Below are 16,786 nucleotides of genomic sequence, written 5' to 3'. Positions count from 1 at the left end.
GAAATATTTGAACCGTGGACAAATTGAAATATGTGTACTTTGTAATCTGGTTGTTTGTATTTTGCCTATCCTGCTAACTTCTTGTTAACAGGATGTTGGTTGTTTCAATTAAAGGTTGCAGTTAAAAAAAAATGAAATATTTGAGGCTTTTAGATTATCTACTGTATATGTATATTAATTTTTGTAAGCTTTTAGTAATCATCAACTCAAATTATTATATAATACAAAACTTTCACGAAAAACATATCTTAATGAGACAACATCACCCACCTATCGGTTAGGCTGAGGGTAGTGGGGGGTGAGCGGGGGGCGCGGCCGTCAACGTGGCTCGCGAACACCGCTACACCCCTCAGGTGGTTGGGGGCGCGGTGGTCTGGCGTGGCTGTGACCGCGGGAAGAAAGAGCCGTTGGGTTATTTTGGTTTTCAAAAAAATAGCCATTGGCTATTTTAAATTCTTTTTTTTTTCTTTTTTTTTTACAAATAACACATTATAAATAACTATCCCATTTTATAACAATAACACACCATTTTCATTACATTTCTCTCTAATTATTTAAGAATCTATCAAGTTATAAACCATGTCGGGTTGGGGCAACATCAACGACACTCAATTTCCCGAGGGATGTAACTACATGGACGACGATTCGTTTCAAGAGTTCATTTGGGATGTCACAACCCGATTATTTGGTCCCGGAAACACAACCGGAGCCGGCACCGGAGAAGCCGGCAAAACGATCCCACAAAAGAAGGGGAAGAAGACCGGCGAAGCGGATGGTCCTTCGGCACCGGAGAAGCGGAAGTCTACTCCGTGGTCTAAAGAAGAGAAGCTTGCGTTGGCGAACGCTTGGATTGAAATATCCCAAGATCGGAATGCGGGTAAATTATTTCGTGAATTTTATTGTTTAATATATCTTTTAACTTTTGTGTGTGCTTATTACATTTTTTGTTATTTATTTTGTAGCCGACTTTCAAAAGCTCGAGTTTTTTGCGCCAAGGTTCGAGAATGTTCTTATGATCAAGTGGGGAGTAGGGCTCGTACCGATAATATGATATCGGGTCGGTGGACCGATACTCGTAAATATGTAGGATTGTTTACCAACATACATAACCGCAATGCTAACCGAATGCGGCCGAGTGTGTCCGATGATCTCGCGGTTTACCGATTCACTTGTGATAATTGGAAACAAGAGGTGTTGCGGAGGTACGGGGTGGTGAAGACGTTTGACGAGGGCTACTTGTGGGAGGTGTTAAGAAAGTGCTCGAAATGGATTGAACTATGTGCGGAGGACGTGACCGATGGGGCAAAACATACAAAAACTAGTGCTTCTGGCACATACGTCTCTTCGAGCGGGTCGAAGAATCAAATTGACTTCGACCTATACAGCTAAACTTGTCCGAAGGTCATTTGAAAGACCAAGGTTGTAGCCGCCCTCCTGGTAGGGATCGTGGGAAAAAAACGGTTGTTGATGACGACTATAAAAGAGAAATTAAGGAATTGTCAAGTGGCCTCCTCCCGATTGGTGAAGCTCGACACAAAAGAAACTGTTTTAAGAGTTTGGCTTTTCTAGCCAAAGACTTTAGCCACCTACCTCCAAACGACCAAGCGCTAATGGAGGAAGAAAAAGAACGTATTCTGAAGGAATTGGCAACACAAAAATAAAAGCGCTATTTATATGTATTTTTTTATTTTCCTTTTTATTTATGTTTTAATGAAGTATTTTAATTTATATTTGTGTATATAACAAAAAAAGATAATAAATAAAAAAATCAATCAAGCCCCTGATCACCTAGACCACTACACCCTCTGGGGCTTGGTTGAGGGGCTTGATCCTGTGCCACATCAACGCCTACGTGTCACAAATATATTGGATCATTTGGGGCTCAACCAAGCCCCACTACCCTTAGCCTTATAGCTAACGACCAGGTGCCACAACCCAACCACTTTCGGTCTGTCGCATCCACTCTTAGAGATGATGTTAGTCAACCAAGGACTTTTACCGACAATTTATACTAGAGTGAGATCTCTTTTAGGATTTATATGTGCCTGCATTTGTCGGGCCAAACACGTTTCTTATTGTAGAAAAATAACTAATTTTAACATTAGCATTTTGCATAAACAATGCCTAGGTATCATTGTTTTTGAAAAATAAAATAAATCAAAGGCTAAAAATGTTGTTTTGGTCTTACTCGCATCAGCCTAAAGCCCTATATATTACATACACTCGATTATAGGCCCAGTTCACCTAAATACGATTCAGCAATGGATGAATGTGCACGATTTTTACTTTTAATATATGGCCCATTTGTATTCAGGCCCACATAATACTTTGAATCAAACCACAAAGAATCTCATATTCAATGATAGGAGTGTGCATAATTATGTTCGGACCGAAAATACCCGAAGAACCGGCCCGAAAAAACTCGATCCCGAACCAACCCTAATTTTAGGGTATTAGAATCGGTCTTTAAAATCTAGTCAAATCGGGTTTGGATCCGTCCCTGTTAACCAAATTCGTTTAGGAAACGTTTCCAACTCGTTTCCGTCGTGTTACCGTCCCAAAGCCGTCCCCGGGACGGGTACCGCATCATCAGTGCAGTCCTCGTGCTTCATAGCTAATAATAAGTAGATTTTAAATATAGTATGCCTAGTCAAGGGTTTGAATCAAATAAAAATCAAATGAACGTTATTATAGCTTATGTTTGTTTTGTTATCTTACCGTTATTTAACAAGTCGGGTGTGTGGGTTAATTCCCCTAGATAGTTCGGTTAGTTAGCTGAGTTTATGCAGTAGTGCATGTGCACGTTCTTTATTTGCTTCTCTATTTATGTATATGTTGAATTCCCAGTTTTAATTATCAGAAAACGAGCAAGTTTATGGTTCAAAAATATCTCGTCTTTATTTCCTTTGTTTACTCCTGAAATAACAACACTTTGCATATCAATTTAACACTTTGTTATGTTCGTTTGTTTAACTAATCGTATAAAATTTCTTGCTCGTGTTCGTCCCTTTAATAAACAAACAAATATAAATGAACTTCCCATCACCGAACGGTCCACGACCTGTTCGCTGAACGTTTGGTTACACGTGTCGGGTTGATGGGTTGATGGGTTTCGGGTTGGTGGGTTAGCGTGTTGAGATTCCTCAACCCTAACCTAACCCATATTTTTATTCGTGCTACGTCGTGTCGATCCATTAAAATTCTAGTCGTGTTTCGAGTCAACCCGTTTTACGTTCATATACGAAATATACACTGCATTTAAATTTTTTGGACGAAATGGGTGAATTCAAACTCTGAGCAAAAAAATTGTGTGTGGGTCGTGGTGGTGGGGTGTGTGTGTGGTGGGGTGGGGGGAGTATAAAGCTTTGCCTCTGGGCTTAGCGCCAATATAAGTTTGAGGCTAGACTAGGGTTGTTTATCAAATTATAGGAAACATAGAGACCTAAAGTTTGTACAATCTCCCATCGTTCAGTGATGTGGTGTTTGATATCTGTAAGACTTTAACAGGGTTAGGCACATCAAAATGCAAACTGGCAGTTAGTTTAGGGGACAACAAACGGAGCTGATCATTAGATAGAACCAAGTTGCAGGTACTACCTACCCAACTGGGAAGTGGACACTATTAAGCAAGCTCCGTGTTCTGTTAACATGGAAGCACGCATTTAAAATGTGACGCGATTTTGTTCACGCTTTAGCCATGATGTGTTTTGTTAATCTTCGGTTAATAGAACACGTCAACAACCAATATGAGAATAACATGCCTTCTTTTCATGAGGGAGATAAAACAGATTTCACAATATATATTGTTGCTATAAGTGCAAATATATGGTAGCCACTAAACTTATCATAGATTATAAATTAATAATAATAGAATTGACCTTGTTTAATCTTGGTTTACATGGTAGCTAACAATTTCCCCAGTATACATGATTGCTAGGTTTTAAACATTAGCCAGTCTCTTCAACCTTTACCTTTTGGAAGTATTTTGTCTTAAATGACTCCCTTGCTTGATACCTGTATCCCCCACGCACAAACACACCCACACACATTTGGGGTGATGCTAGATTGATCTTGATATCAGTTTTAAGTCGTTAAGAGTTTGTGTTTGAGTTGAATAGTTAAGTTGTTAGGTTTACAAGCCTTTTAAGTGTATACTAGTTTAAATGAGTTTGAGTTAGAATCGGTTTGGTCTTTCGTTAGGTTTTAATAGGGGTGTCCAGGTCTTGTGTTTTGTGTGGGTCGTGAGTTTCAATTATCAATAAAAGGAAAAGAATCACGACTGTATTTGGTCACAAAATCGGATTGTTTGTGTACTTGATCCAACTGATTTCCAACAAATGTTTTGTTAGGTCAAGTTGGATTAAAGGAAAAAGGAAATAAGATTTTCTTAATCACTAACATGAGACGTTAAGCAAGTATTTAAATGAGTTCGTATGTCACGTTGAATGTTGATAATGTTGTCAGTTGTAGCATTCCTTAATATTACTATATGAGGTCAAAAGGGCTCCATCAATACTTTTCACAAGATTTTGTATGAAGAGTTTGAGATTATAGAATCGGCATTCCCAAATATTACGTTTTTACCCAATAATTATGTGCTTTTTGGCATCTAATACTTATCCCTAATCTAATAATAGCTTAAAACTGTTAGATTCATTACAATTGTAGATATTATCATTTAACGAGTTAATGATAAATTGTTGCTGAATGGGGTCTTGTGAACATGCACGCATACAAATTCACATGTAAACGTGAAATAATCATTGATTTAATTCAATTTGATTTTTTACAATGTGACATGAACCATCTCTTGTGGCATTATCTTACAGATTTGATCCTAAAGAGTTAATTTTCTTTTATTGAGCAGATAACATTATTATTAAAGCCCACGCAGTCCATGGAAACAAATGGGCATTAATTGCAAAATTCTTACAAGGTAGAACAGATAACGCAATCAAGAATCACTGGAATTCTACCCTGAGAAAAAGGTTCACCCATCCTAACATGTTCCCATCCACCACTGAAGCAGACATCAACAGCCTTGACGCCCATAAGGCATCATCTGAAGACACCTTCTCCAATGAAAACAACATTAATCAAACAAAACCTCAAGAAACCGAATATGTCACAACTCACCAGACCCTTTCCCGTCCCACCCCACATTATGGTGCATTTTCCGTTTATACCCCTACAGATAATGCGGCACTGAGGACGGTTGTGCCCACGCAGGGACCATTAATACAGGCGTGTAAACCCACAAGTGTAGGGTGCAAGTTTCTTAAAGGCTATTCTGTTGAGCCTGTGGTTCCGTCAAGATGTGGTCATGGTTGCTGTGCCGGGTCCCACACCTCGTTACTGGGTCCCGAGTTTGTTGAATATGAAGAAGTTCCGCCTTTTTCAAATATGGAATTAGCCAACATTGCTGCTGATCTTAACACCATTGCTTGGATCAAAGCGGGCTTGAAAACCCGGGGGGCACTCAAACTCATGTCTCGGTTCCGGTTGAAGGATTGAGTTGAAATGGTCAGGTTTTAATTTTAAGTTTCTGTTTTTCTTAATGAATATATATAGGCTTACAAAAATGTGATATGCTAGCCAAAAATGATCTATAGCGTATGGTTTTGGTCCGTTGTTTTACGTATATCTGAATATTGAACTAGTCGACTGATGTTATTGACATATCGTGCACTATTAGGTGGTTGTAGCTTTTGTACTGAGTATGTTTTTTTGTTACTTAGCATGGTACTAGTGTGTACTAATAGAAAAACATAAGGCTGTTGGTATGGGTGTAAATGAATTGAGCTGAGGTCAAGCTCGCCTAAGCTCAAAGTGTAGCTTGTCTAACTTAGCAAAGCTTGATCGAGCTCTACACGCTGCAAGCTCTATGTTCAAAGTTGGCTCGTTTTAAGTTTGATACTCAAAGTTTTGGCAGTTTGGCTCGTCAAAAAGTTTCTGGCCACCTTTTATTAATATGAATACATATATAATTCTTTTTGCATGTATTTATAAAGGGGTGTAAACGAGCCGAGCCCAAGCTCGTTTAGCCTCAACCTCAGCTTGTTTTCAGTTAAGAGGGCTTGAGCTCGAGCTTGGCTTGTTTAGTGAGTAATTTGTCAAGCTCGAGCCCAGCTCAAGCTCGACTTGTTTATAATTCATTAATTGTTTAAATTAGTTTATTTATATGCTTTTATAATTATTTACATATATGTTATATTAATAGTTATTATATAAGTATATTAAATAAAAATACATAAATAAAAGCTTGTTTAGGCTCGTGAGCTGGCTTGAGCTCGATATATGAAGCTCAGGCTCAAGATCATTTTTAAAGGAGCCTTAATAAAAGTTGGAGCTCGTTTACACTCAACTCGATTCGAGTTTTTAACGAGATGATCTCGAGTAACTCAAGAGCGGCCCGGCTCGTTTACACCCTGAATAACTATTTAAAATAAACCAACAAACTTGCCCAATATAATCTCATTTATAGCAGAGTTATTAGCGGTGGCCGGTGAGGGTATGACACGGACACAAATAACTATTATAATAATTTTATTTATGTAAGCATAATTTTTTTTTTATATTTGTATAAAAGTAAGCTCGTTTATTAAACACGTTTAAATTTATGCTCGAGCTTGTTTATGCGTGTGACCCGTTTTGAGCTTTTAGCAAGTCAATACTGAGTAGCTCATTATACACCTTTGTTGGATGCTGAATCTAAGGAAAGGTTGCAGATGAAAAGGGACAACCCTCCCTCCATACTCATGATTATTTACTAAAAATGTTACTTTTGAAAGAGAGAGGCCATCTCATATTGTTCATCATAGAAGCAAAAAAGGAAAGACAATATTTTGGTGATCTTGGGTAGAAAGTTGTACTTAGACCTATCATATTTAAAATACAAACAATAATATGGTAAAAGAAGTTTTCAAGGGTTCAAATAGTGTTTGACATTCAATTAGTGTGTACTGTGTGGTGCCATCATCCCCCTATTTACGTGTTCTCGGTAAGAGACTTCATTTCGATTCAGAAAATGGTTTCGCTTTGTAACAAAAAGGTGAAAGCCTTTCAAGGCCTTATCATGACCGTATGTTAGTGTATTTGGAAGGCGAGAAATGAGGCAACCTTCTCCAACAAACCGATAGTGATCTCGAAGTTGGTGGAGGGCGTTAAATCTTTGGCTTTTCTTTGGATTAAAAATAAATTGTCTTTTTAATGAAAGTTGTCGTTTGAAAAATAAAATAAAATTTGTGTCCATGTGTTGTGTTATGTCACTTCTCCAATTTACAATAGTTGAAATATACATATTTTAACTTACACATGGTGACTGAATGATCGATCAACCTCATCGGTCCTTATAAGTTTTGTTTCTTTCATTTTTGAGATAAAATAATTTCATTTAATAAAAACTAAACACGTGTATTAACTGGGAAAAGGAAAAGGAGTTGAGGATCCAAATCCATGTAACATACATACATGGTATAAACTATAAACGTTAAATATCATAACGTTGTATGATATACATTTGTACAAATTGCATAACCACATAGTACTTCAATCAAGTCAAAGATTAGAGGATAAGGTCTGGCCGTTGTCACGTTGACGCAGGTCAACTAACAGACTACGGGTTTGCATAGAAAAATTAGTGTTTGTGGAATCTTGCTCATGTTTCACATACATTTAGATATTTGAAACGAAGAACAATTAATAATGAAGAGCCAATATAATTTCATAAATCAATCTATGGATTCGTATGTGATTATAAATTTTTCGGGTTGATAAACGGTAATTGCGTAGTAAATAAACCGGTATATATTATTTACTTAAGATACTTAGTGATTATTGACTTAATTTTGTATACATAATATATACCGGTTGTATAACTAAATCATCATACCCTAACTTTCACGAATCTAAACATTTTCTTATTTTCGTGCATGTATATACAAATGTAACTTTTCTTTTAGGGTATACTAACTTGAACTATAAACGAAACCACGTATAATTTGTGTGCCCACACATTCCTATGTTTTAAGTTACGACATATATACTGGCCACAACTCAACTTTCTTAATGAAATACATTTTTAGTGCAAAATTTTGTTTTTTTTCTTCGTTTTTTATGTATATGTTACCCCTGAAGAAAAACTTTTTTAACCCACGTAATCTCTTAACTTTTCTTTAAGATGCGACACTTTTAAGGTTAAAACAAAATAAAAATGAAATCTTTATATGTCGACAGTCGACATTGTTGGTGATATCATAACGGAACACATTATTTAGATAACTACTTATAACTAGAAAGCCAAATAACCACAAAATAAATATAAGAGTTTATGGTTTAGCTTAGGGCCAACCTTAAGCCTCTATATATAGCTACGTACTTTGATTTATTGAATAGACAAAGAAATATACACTCATTGATTTAAGAGGTGAAAAAGTTTGATTTCGCCTTTTCATTCTAAATTCTCACACCTCTTAATTTCGGTTGACATTTACAAGCCGACACCCTCCCTCAAAAAACTTTCACTGCCATGTTGTGTACTTGTGTCTCAAATCTACCCACCTACGAGCCGAATTAAACCACACCACCACTATTGTGTTCATGTTAGTGGTCCAAACCACATATCAAAAACTGTCAGCACGACCTATATAAAAAACAAAAGCAAGTAGTGTTTTAAGCATAACAATATTAATTCAAAGTAAAATTTAGATGCTTAATTAGATAAAAGATCAACAATTATAGTTTTCCGTTTAGCCCTAATTTTCCAGCTAATTATGATTCTAAAACATCTTTTTATTTGTGTTTCGAAATTTCATTTTCTACAAAATCTCTCTCCCTCCCCCCCCCCCCCTCTCTCTAACTTTGATTGGTTATGTATTATACAACGGTCATGTGATAGTTGGAGATGACCCACAAACAGGAGACGCACAAAGTCATTGGTGGGCTATCAGCCATGTCCTTATCGTCCTCGCTTAAAACTTACGGCCCATTGTTTGGGGTGTTAAGGGATTGATGTGGCGCATGGTTGGCACCCCATTTAAGTCCACAAATGACCGACTTAAGAAATGCTCATGTCGCTCCTCACACCCTGCCGGTTTGGGTGTTTGGCGCCTTATGAGGCTGACTTGGACAATGGCGTTATCCCAGCATACCATGCCTTATAAATTGTGTTCAATCGCACAATATTATATTTTTATATACAGCCAAATCAATCACAAAACACCAACTCCTCTTAAGTCTCTTGGTTCACTGATCAGGTTGGTTTTAGAAAACCTTTTACACACTTGCTTCTAATTTTAGGTTAAAACAAAAATCTAAATTTTTGGAAAATTATTGGAGTAAATCATACTTTAGAGCATCCACAACAACAAACATTCACAAACCGCTACATAAATGTCACATTATATTCAAAATTTTCTAAAAAACATTCACTTTTTCTACAACAACAAACTTTAACAAATTTCATTAAAAAATATTATAATTATATATATCAATGAGAGAGGGGTGACCCACAAACGTGTCACATTGCAAGTTTGTTGCAGGTTTGCAATTACAAACCCCACATTCACAAACTTGTCCCACAACAAGAAAAGTTTGTCACTCAAAACCCATTCCTTTGCCACATCATTCAGACCTCGGCCTACGTAGCCTATTTTAGATACTTGTGGATGCTAAATTGGGAGGGGAAAAAAAGGAATAACAAAAATACAAAGTAAAAATAGAAGGATGCAAAGTCACAAATTCACAACTCAACAACTCACAAGTAATTAAAACTCTCTCTTCCTCCCTCTCTATTCCCGTGCTATGTATAATAACACTACTACTCCTATTTAATTCCTCCAGTTTTTATTCCAACCAACCATTCATGGCCACCAAATTATTCTAACACAATACAATTATTCATGGTCTCACCTTCACTAACCCATTACATGAACCACACCTTCTCCAATCTTGATCTCCAAAGATGGCAACTTTATACCAAACCCACCTTGACTTAGAGTCTGGCAACGATGGTTCACGGTTATCTGATGCTAGTGAACACAGTACAACAGCCACCTCTGAGATCTCAGTGGTGGATCTTGAAACTGGTGGTGATGAGTACACTAAAGTACATTTGTCAAAGGTTGAGAGAGATTGTAGGATTTGTCATTTGAGTCTTGACTTAACAAATGATAAAGATTGTGAGAATGGAGTTGCATTTGAGTTGGGTTGTAGTTGTAAAGATGATTTAGCTGCTGCTCATAAACATTGTGCTGAAGCTTGGTTCAAGATTAAGGGCAACAAGTAAGTACTTACAAAGATGTTCCAAGATTCTATTTTTATTATTTTGGTTACATAACATAATATTCATGTTGACAAATCAAGATTGATTTTGGTTTTTGTTGTAAGTTAAAATGTAAGTTTTGTTTAGTTGGATCTTCTTCTAATTTTGAGGTAGTTGATTGTTGGGATTTAGTTGACCTTTGTGTTCATAAAATTCACCTCTAACAACCCTCTTTTTTTTTTAATTTCAATTATTGAGGTAACTTTTAGAGGTGGTTGAGGTAACTTACTAGGTGGGGAAACTCAAAATAAAGACAGATAATTTTCAAGAAAAAGTGATGTATTATTCAATATTAAATATCACACAATAAATATGGATATAATTTTCAAGAAAAAGTGATATATTATTCGATACTTTATATATTACAAGAAGGTTCTACATTTTAAATTTGACAAATATTCTAAAATTTTAAATTGCAAACTACCTCATAAATATTGAAATTAATAACAATGCATAAATTAAGGTATATAGATTGGACGAATTGGTGTAAGTTTTCGTTAATGTAATTTTCCTTGTTGGTAACTTCCCTCCGAGTCTGGAGGAAGTGGTTTTCGGTGTTTGTTGTTTATAAAAGTTTACTGTTCGAAGAAAAAAATAATGCATAAAGGCAATACACGATTTAGTTGTTCTTAGACTAAAAGGGAAATAACTGGAAATAGCTAAAATTTATAAAAGGTTTTTAATAATGAAATCGAAGCCCTAGTTGGAGGAATATGGGTGGTCTGATAGTGGTTTGTCATATGATCCAGCTCGTCTAGACCTTTCCTTCTGCCGCTTATGAGCCCCACTACTCTACTTGTAATCCAAGTTTGCTCCTTTTAGAGTATTTCTTACAGGTTTATTATATTATTTTGAGCGTTTTCTTTATATTATACAGAGTAGTTGTAAGTGGGTTATGAGTGGATGATATATATAAACTTTTGATTATGAGTAGATCTGGAGATACAATGTTCACCCTTTATAACTTTTTTAATGTTTTTTGAAAGTAGTTATCAGTGGAAGAGAAATAAAATGTAATGATAAAATCATAAAACTATAAAAAATACTATTATTTAATTATCATTTCTTGCTCATTTTCCTTATCTAGCTGGTCCAAGTAAGAATATGTTAACTTTTAAATATGTTTCTTCTATATATTGGTATTTATAAACATTGTTCTCCTAAAAAGAGAAGTCCATTGTCCAGGTACAATTTAAGAAGCAACAGTGACAAAATCTTAGTTAAAAAAAAGTCCAAATATATCAGATGGGGAATCAACACTTTAGAGAAAGAAAGCAGGGAATAATTGAGAAAATAATAAAGTTGAAAAAAGCAGTTTATTAATATGACATAAAAAGATGCTAGTAGCTAAAAAAGAAGTCGGCAACTAATAATACTATGTGTGTTTTATGTTTGGCAAACATTGAATGTGTTTGTTAGTCTTTAAATCATGTTGGAATTTGCTTTCATCCTTTCCTTTTCACTCTCTCTTTCGGTTCATCAAGTCGCCTTTTGAGTCAAATCGACGTAATAACTTTTAAAAGCTTAAAGTCACATTTTCTTATTTTGCTTGTACGTTTGACACGATGTCAGATTCTCGTATTTAACCTTAAAGACGACATCTTTTATGGTGTCGGGATCCTAGTTTCATGGGTGAAATCACCTAGACCGATCATTTTTAAAGTTGGTATCGTTTGTTATGCTACTTGAAAGCTTTTTACATTATTGTCACTACTTTATCTATGATTCTAAGTTGATTTATTTGTAGTTTACAATTACAAGATTGAATCGACGAAAAACAGGAATTTTTTATATATCCATATGCTTAAATGTTATAGTTAATTATTTGATTTGGTTCAACTTAAACCTTAGAATATGTGAGATATGTGGATCAATTGCAAGTAATGTTGCTGGTGCAAACGAGGCAGAGCTAATGGAACAATGGAACGAAGCTAATGACGCCATGTCATCAGCTATCGAACATGGTGGGACCGCAAATGCCACAGCAGATAATCGTAACTTCTGGCAAGGCCATCGGTTCCTTAACTTCTTGCTAGCTTGTATGGTTTTTGCTTTTGTCATCTCGTGGCTGTTTCATTTTAACGTCCCTTCGTGAATACAAGTTGGTTCGATTAATGGAAAAACATTCAGTGAGCTATTTAAAGAATATTTGTTGTATGCTACCGGTTACCGCTGCATCTGTTATTGTAGCATGACTTAAAGATGCGTATGTAATGTTTGTATAAAGAGAGCAGGTATACTATTATGCTTCCTCAGTTCCCCTATGGGATCTTTTATGTGCCATATGTTTTTTATCGTACTTGTTTGTTTTTTTTCTTTCATTTTTCGGCTTGTCATAGATTGTTGGGCTTATACTCTTTCAAGCAGCAATCAAGCCCATAGAAGGCGTTGTTATAAGATGGTCTTGTTGGGCTTTTTATGGGGTTTGTGGATTTTTAGTGGGCTTGATATCTAACTTTGTGCAACTGATAGGTTTATCACTTTTTTTATGCAGTTTAACTTATGATTTATGTTAATACAAATACATATAATTCATAATATTATCTTCACTGAAAAAACCTTAAAATTTTTCCACATTTATATTTTCAAAGAAATATTTACACGTAACAGAATTTTCACTTATTACCTCTAACATATAACATATTATATTCTTGGGTCGAGATACTGTACAATAATGTCTTAATGTACTATAGGTACGCGAGACGCTCAAAGGTAAAAACAAGGCAAAAAGATACTAAAACGCTCATAAAACGCTCAAAAACGGGTTTCGTGAAAAAAAAGGTAAAAAGTTGATCGATTAACGATCCAAATATGTTTTTTCCGGTGAATCGATGATTAATTGGGTATGTGTTGATGATCCCAAGATGTTGGGATGTGATTTCATGGATCAATTCGTGAAAGAAGGATTCGCGTACCTATTGTACGTTAAGGTATTATTGTATTTGATATTTTGCCTAAGGGGGGGAGGGGTGGTGGATGTGATGGCATCACTCATCACACACCCCACCCAATCAAATGGTGTCACATCACCAACTCCAAATCCATCACATGTGATGGTATTTTACTAGGGGTGGTGGATGTGGTGTGATGGTGTGTGGCTCCTTCCCCCCCAACGGTCATTTTTCTTGGAAAACAACTATCACTTGCGTGATGGCCATCACTCAACCCACCCATCACTCGCATGATAAACCACTGGCGGCGGTGTTGAGTGGTGCCATCACGCGTGATGGTGCTTCTTCACGCGGTGCCCCTCCCCCTAAAGAACTCTTTTCAACAGTTTTTTTTTTAAATTTGACAAGGCCATGCGTATTTGGGATCCTATAAGCATGACTTGTTACAATTAAAATCTTGAAATTCATGCAAGAATATCACATTCTCTCTATGTATTAGACCATCCGTAGTCGAACGTTTTGCGCAGCGTTTTGATGTATAACGCCGGGGGCACATCGGCTCCCCGGCGTTTTGGGATTATTTTTTTTAAGCGTTTTGTTAATAACGCTTGAATGGCATGAGTTTTGAAGAATGTTACCGTTAAACTGTTTGAATGAAGGGTTTTGTGGTGTTGAAAAATGAAGTCTCATGTCGCCGGATTCCGGTGAGTGGTGACCGGTAAGGGTTTTGTGGGGGGGGGGGTGGTGGTGGTGTTGATCAGAGGGATGGATGAGAGTGACCGTCCCGTGTTGTTGATGTTGAAATAATCGCCATGGAATCCCGACATATTTTCCGGCGAGGTTATCCGATGAATGAGAGAAGAAGATGATGATTTATTATTTCACTGCTGGCCTGCTGTGCTATATTATTATTATTATTATTCATTTACAGCTACCCCATAACACTACAATATTTATTATTATTATTATTAGTTATTATTTAAAAAACAAAAAAATAATAGTGACTGGGCGTCACGTGGCGCATAATGCCTAGGGGTGGAGAGTTATGACTACAGTCTGTTTTTGTAAAAAATCATAACTCTGATTGGGCGCCACGTGACGCATAATGCCTAGTAGTAGAGCTTTATGACTACACTTGGTCTTAGTTTGTGTAATACGTAATAACCCATCCCAAAAGATAAGAATTTTAAGGCGTCTTTTTTTATAAACCTAAAGTCTAAAGTTGTGCACTCCCTATATCCTCTTTCGTCGTGATCTAAGATGAGATCCAAAGTGTTTTGAATAGGAGAGTTTCAAGTCTCAGATAGATAAACAAACATGAATAAAAGACTAACTCTTGTTTATATTAATCAGAAAATCTCACTCAAATAACTGATTACAACCCCTCTCAAACCCTAACTCGGTTTGACTCTTGATGAACCTAACTCGGTTACACCAACCTCATGACACCACCACCCTATAATGTCTAACCATGACATGTTTATATAAACTAGCCTAACTTGCTAACCAAGACATTACCAATTATAATTACAATACATTAGAAAACATAACCACTATGACCTTGTCAATATTAGTTTCTCAAGTTCACCGACTTGTAACTTGGAGTCTGAAATTACATCAAACAGAGTTTAATTGCATTAATTTATCTGTCCCACGTAGATAGATGACAAGAAGGGTAACACAAGAGTTAAATTATCAAATTGAGATATGAGATTATAGTTTATTGTGATATTCAGTGGGTGTTTAGGATTACTTATTTTTACCAACTTATCTATGTCTATACTATATATAATATAGGAGTGAGGGACCTCTTAAATTTTAAGAGGTACCATTTTTGTTGCATATTTTACAAGTAACAATGCATAAAATATTAAGAATGTAGGGGTGATATAGTCTTTGCACGTTCAATAATATTTACAATAATGGTCTTTTAACTTTAATCAATTTTAGTTAATTTATTAAATAGTTACACATTTTCCCCTCTTTATAAACCAACTACATCCACGACTTTTTAACCGCCATAACTTTTTCACACGTTAATATTTTTTCTTAAAAAAGTACACCATAAAAAAGAGCATTCTATTCTCTTTAATTTGCGTATGATATTGCTATAGTTTATTAATTAAAAAAAACTAACATGTTACGTGATTACCAGTTATTACCAACAACGGGTTGGACAAGTTCAGCTAATGGTGTCGAAACGGGTTAAGGTTGGGACAAGTTCAATACAAAAAAAAGGTTAAGTTAGTTCTTGTCGGGATGGGTTTAGATTGAAAGGGGTCATGCCAAAACGGGTTTCGGGTTAGAACATTTTTGGGTCGGCACAAGTCCGTCAAAACAGATTGGGTTAAAAAGTAGTTTATTTGAAATTACTATACATTCCATCTTTGTTTCTTGATTGTCGCCACCAGTCACTCTAGCCATAGATGACAATGTTTATACATATCGATTTGATCGCGTCTAGGCATTGTGTGGCGTGCTTACTGGTACCGGTTGGCGGTTACGCGTTCGATGCCAAGTTAAATGCACCGTCGAGTTACACACATATCGTTGCGAGGTTACAAATGTTATAACACCGGTTGCGTTTGCACGTCCGCCGTTGCATCGCGCGGGCACTTGGCTAGTAACTTATAAACTTTTTGAAAAGTAATAAGGTGTTTGGGATTGCTTATATTGTAAGAGGAAAAGTTCCATAAACTTAATGAAAAGTTATAAGGAGGTAAAATAAGGAATCTCAAACACCCCATCAAAATGTCGTATCCAAAGTTTGTAATAATGTTACAGTTTTATAATAGCAAAGACCTGGACACCCTTCCGCCCGAAGAGTAGAATGTAGTGACCCGGCCCACCCACTTAAAACGAAACCCATAACTAAGAACACCCGCTGCTTAAACCAGAACAATTTTTTCCAGACGAGACTTGAACCTACAAACTAAGAATAAGCAAAGTCATGAGGCTACAAATCTAACATTAGACTCGGTTAATAAGCTGAATCCAACTGTAGATCACTAGACGAATCTCATATTCTCATTTATTAATTTAACAATTATAATTTTTTATGATACAAAAGCTTTTGAAAACTTGTAATCAATAAAAACTCGACACATATTAATACTTTGTCAATTACACTGACATCAAAAGTGGGAGTGTGGGACCAAAACCGCGCCGTTGATTGCTGCTTATTTTCGCGGTTGCAAACGGAAACAACAAACAGTTAACATACATTTAAAATACGGTTGTGCTAAATAATAAAAATGGGATAGGGTCACATGACCCCATTGTTTTTCTAAATATCTAAAATGAAAAAAAAAATACTAATTAAACTAATAGCATATACACAAACTAGATAACCCTAGGGCGCGTTCGTTTCTTATAATTCGTGGAAATTCAAAGGAATTGGAATTAAAATCCCATGACATGGCGTGTTCGTTTAATTGGAATTGGAATTGGAATCTTAATTCCATTTTTATGTGTTCGGTTGACAAGGAATTGGAATTGGAATTCAATTCCTTCAAATTTCTTTAAACAAAGGATTCTAAATCCTTCCATCATGTGAAACAATTCAAGTAAATTT

The 16,786-nt window shown here is 36.0% G+C and overlaps 1 protein-coding gene and 1 pseudogene across 1 annotated transcript; both read left to right on the top strand.

Annotated features, from left to right (window-relative positions):
• The first annotated feature begins 579 nt into the window (after positions 1-579).
• LOC143588085 (transcription factor MYB25-like) lies at positions 580-5,717 on the top strand (annotated as a pseudogene).
• Positions 5,718-9,616: 3,899 nt separating this feature from the next.
• Positions 9,617-12,490, top strand: LOC143588076 (uncharacterized). Its single transcript, XM_077069188.1, has 2 exons — positions 9,617-10,281; positions 12,173-12,490. Exons 1-2 carry the CDS (start codon positions 9,962-9,964, stop codon positions 12,414-12,416), a joined length of 564 nt encoding a protein of 187 aa, XP_076925303.1. The 5' UTR covers positions 9,617-9,961; the 3' UTR covers positions 12,417-12,490.
• The last annotated feature ends 4,296 nt before the right edge of the window (positions 12,491-16,786 follow it).

The sequence above is a fragment of the Bidens hawaiensis genome, unplaced genomic scaffold (genome assembly GCF_021521415.1).
Source record: "Bidens hawaiensis isolate Kalapana, Puna unplaced genomic scaffold, B.hawaiensis_p1.1 tig00035977_1, whole genome shotgun sequence".
NCBI classification, from domain to species: Eukaryota; Viridiplantae; Streptophyta; class Magnoliopsida; order Asterales; family Asteraceae; genus Bidens; species Bidens hawaiensis.
Note: the sequence above shows the minus strand (reverse complement) of the source record. Positions and strands in the feature narration are given on the sequence as shown.

Coding starts and splice junctions, on each gene's coding strand:
- LOC143588076 (XM_077069188.1), top strand. CDS start 9,962: ATGGCAACTTTATACCAAACCCACCTTGACTTAGAGTCTGGCAACGAT. Junction 10,282..12,172: donor TTCAAGATTAAGGGCAACAA/GTAAGTACTTAC, acceptor CTTAAACCTTAG/AATATGTGAGATATGTGGAT.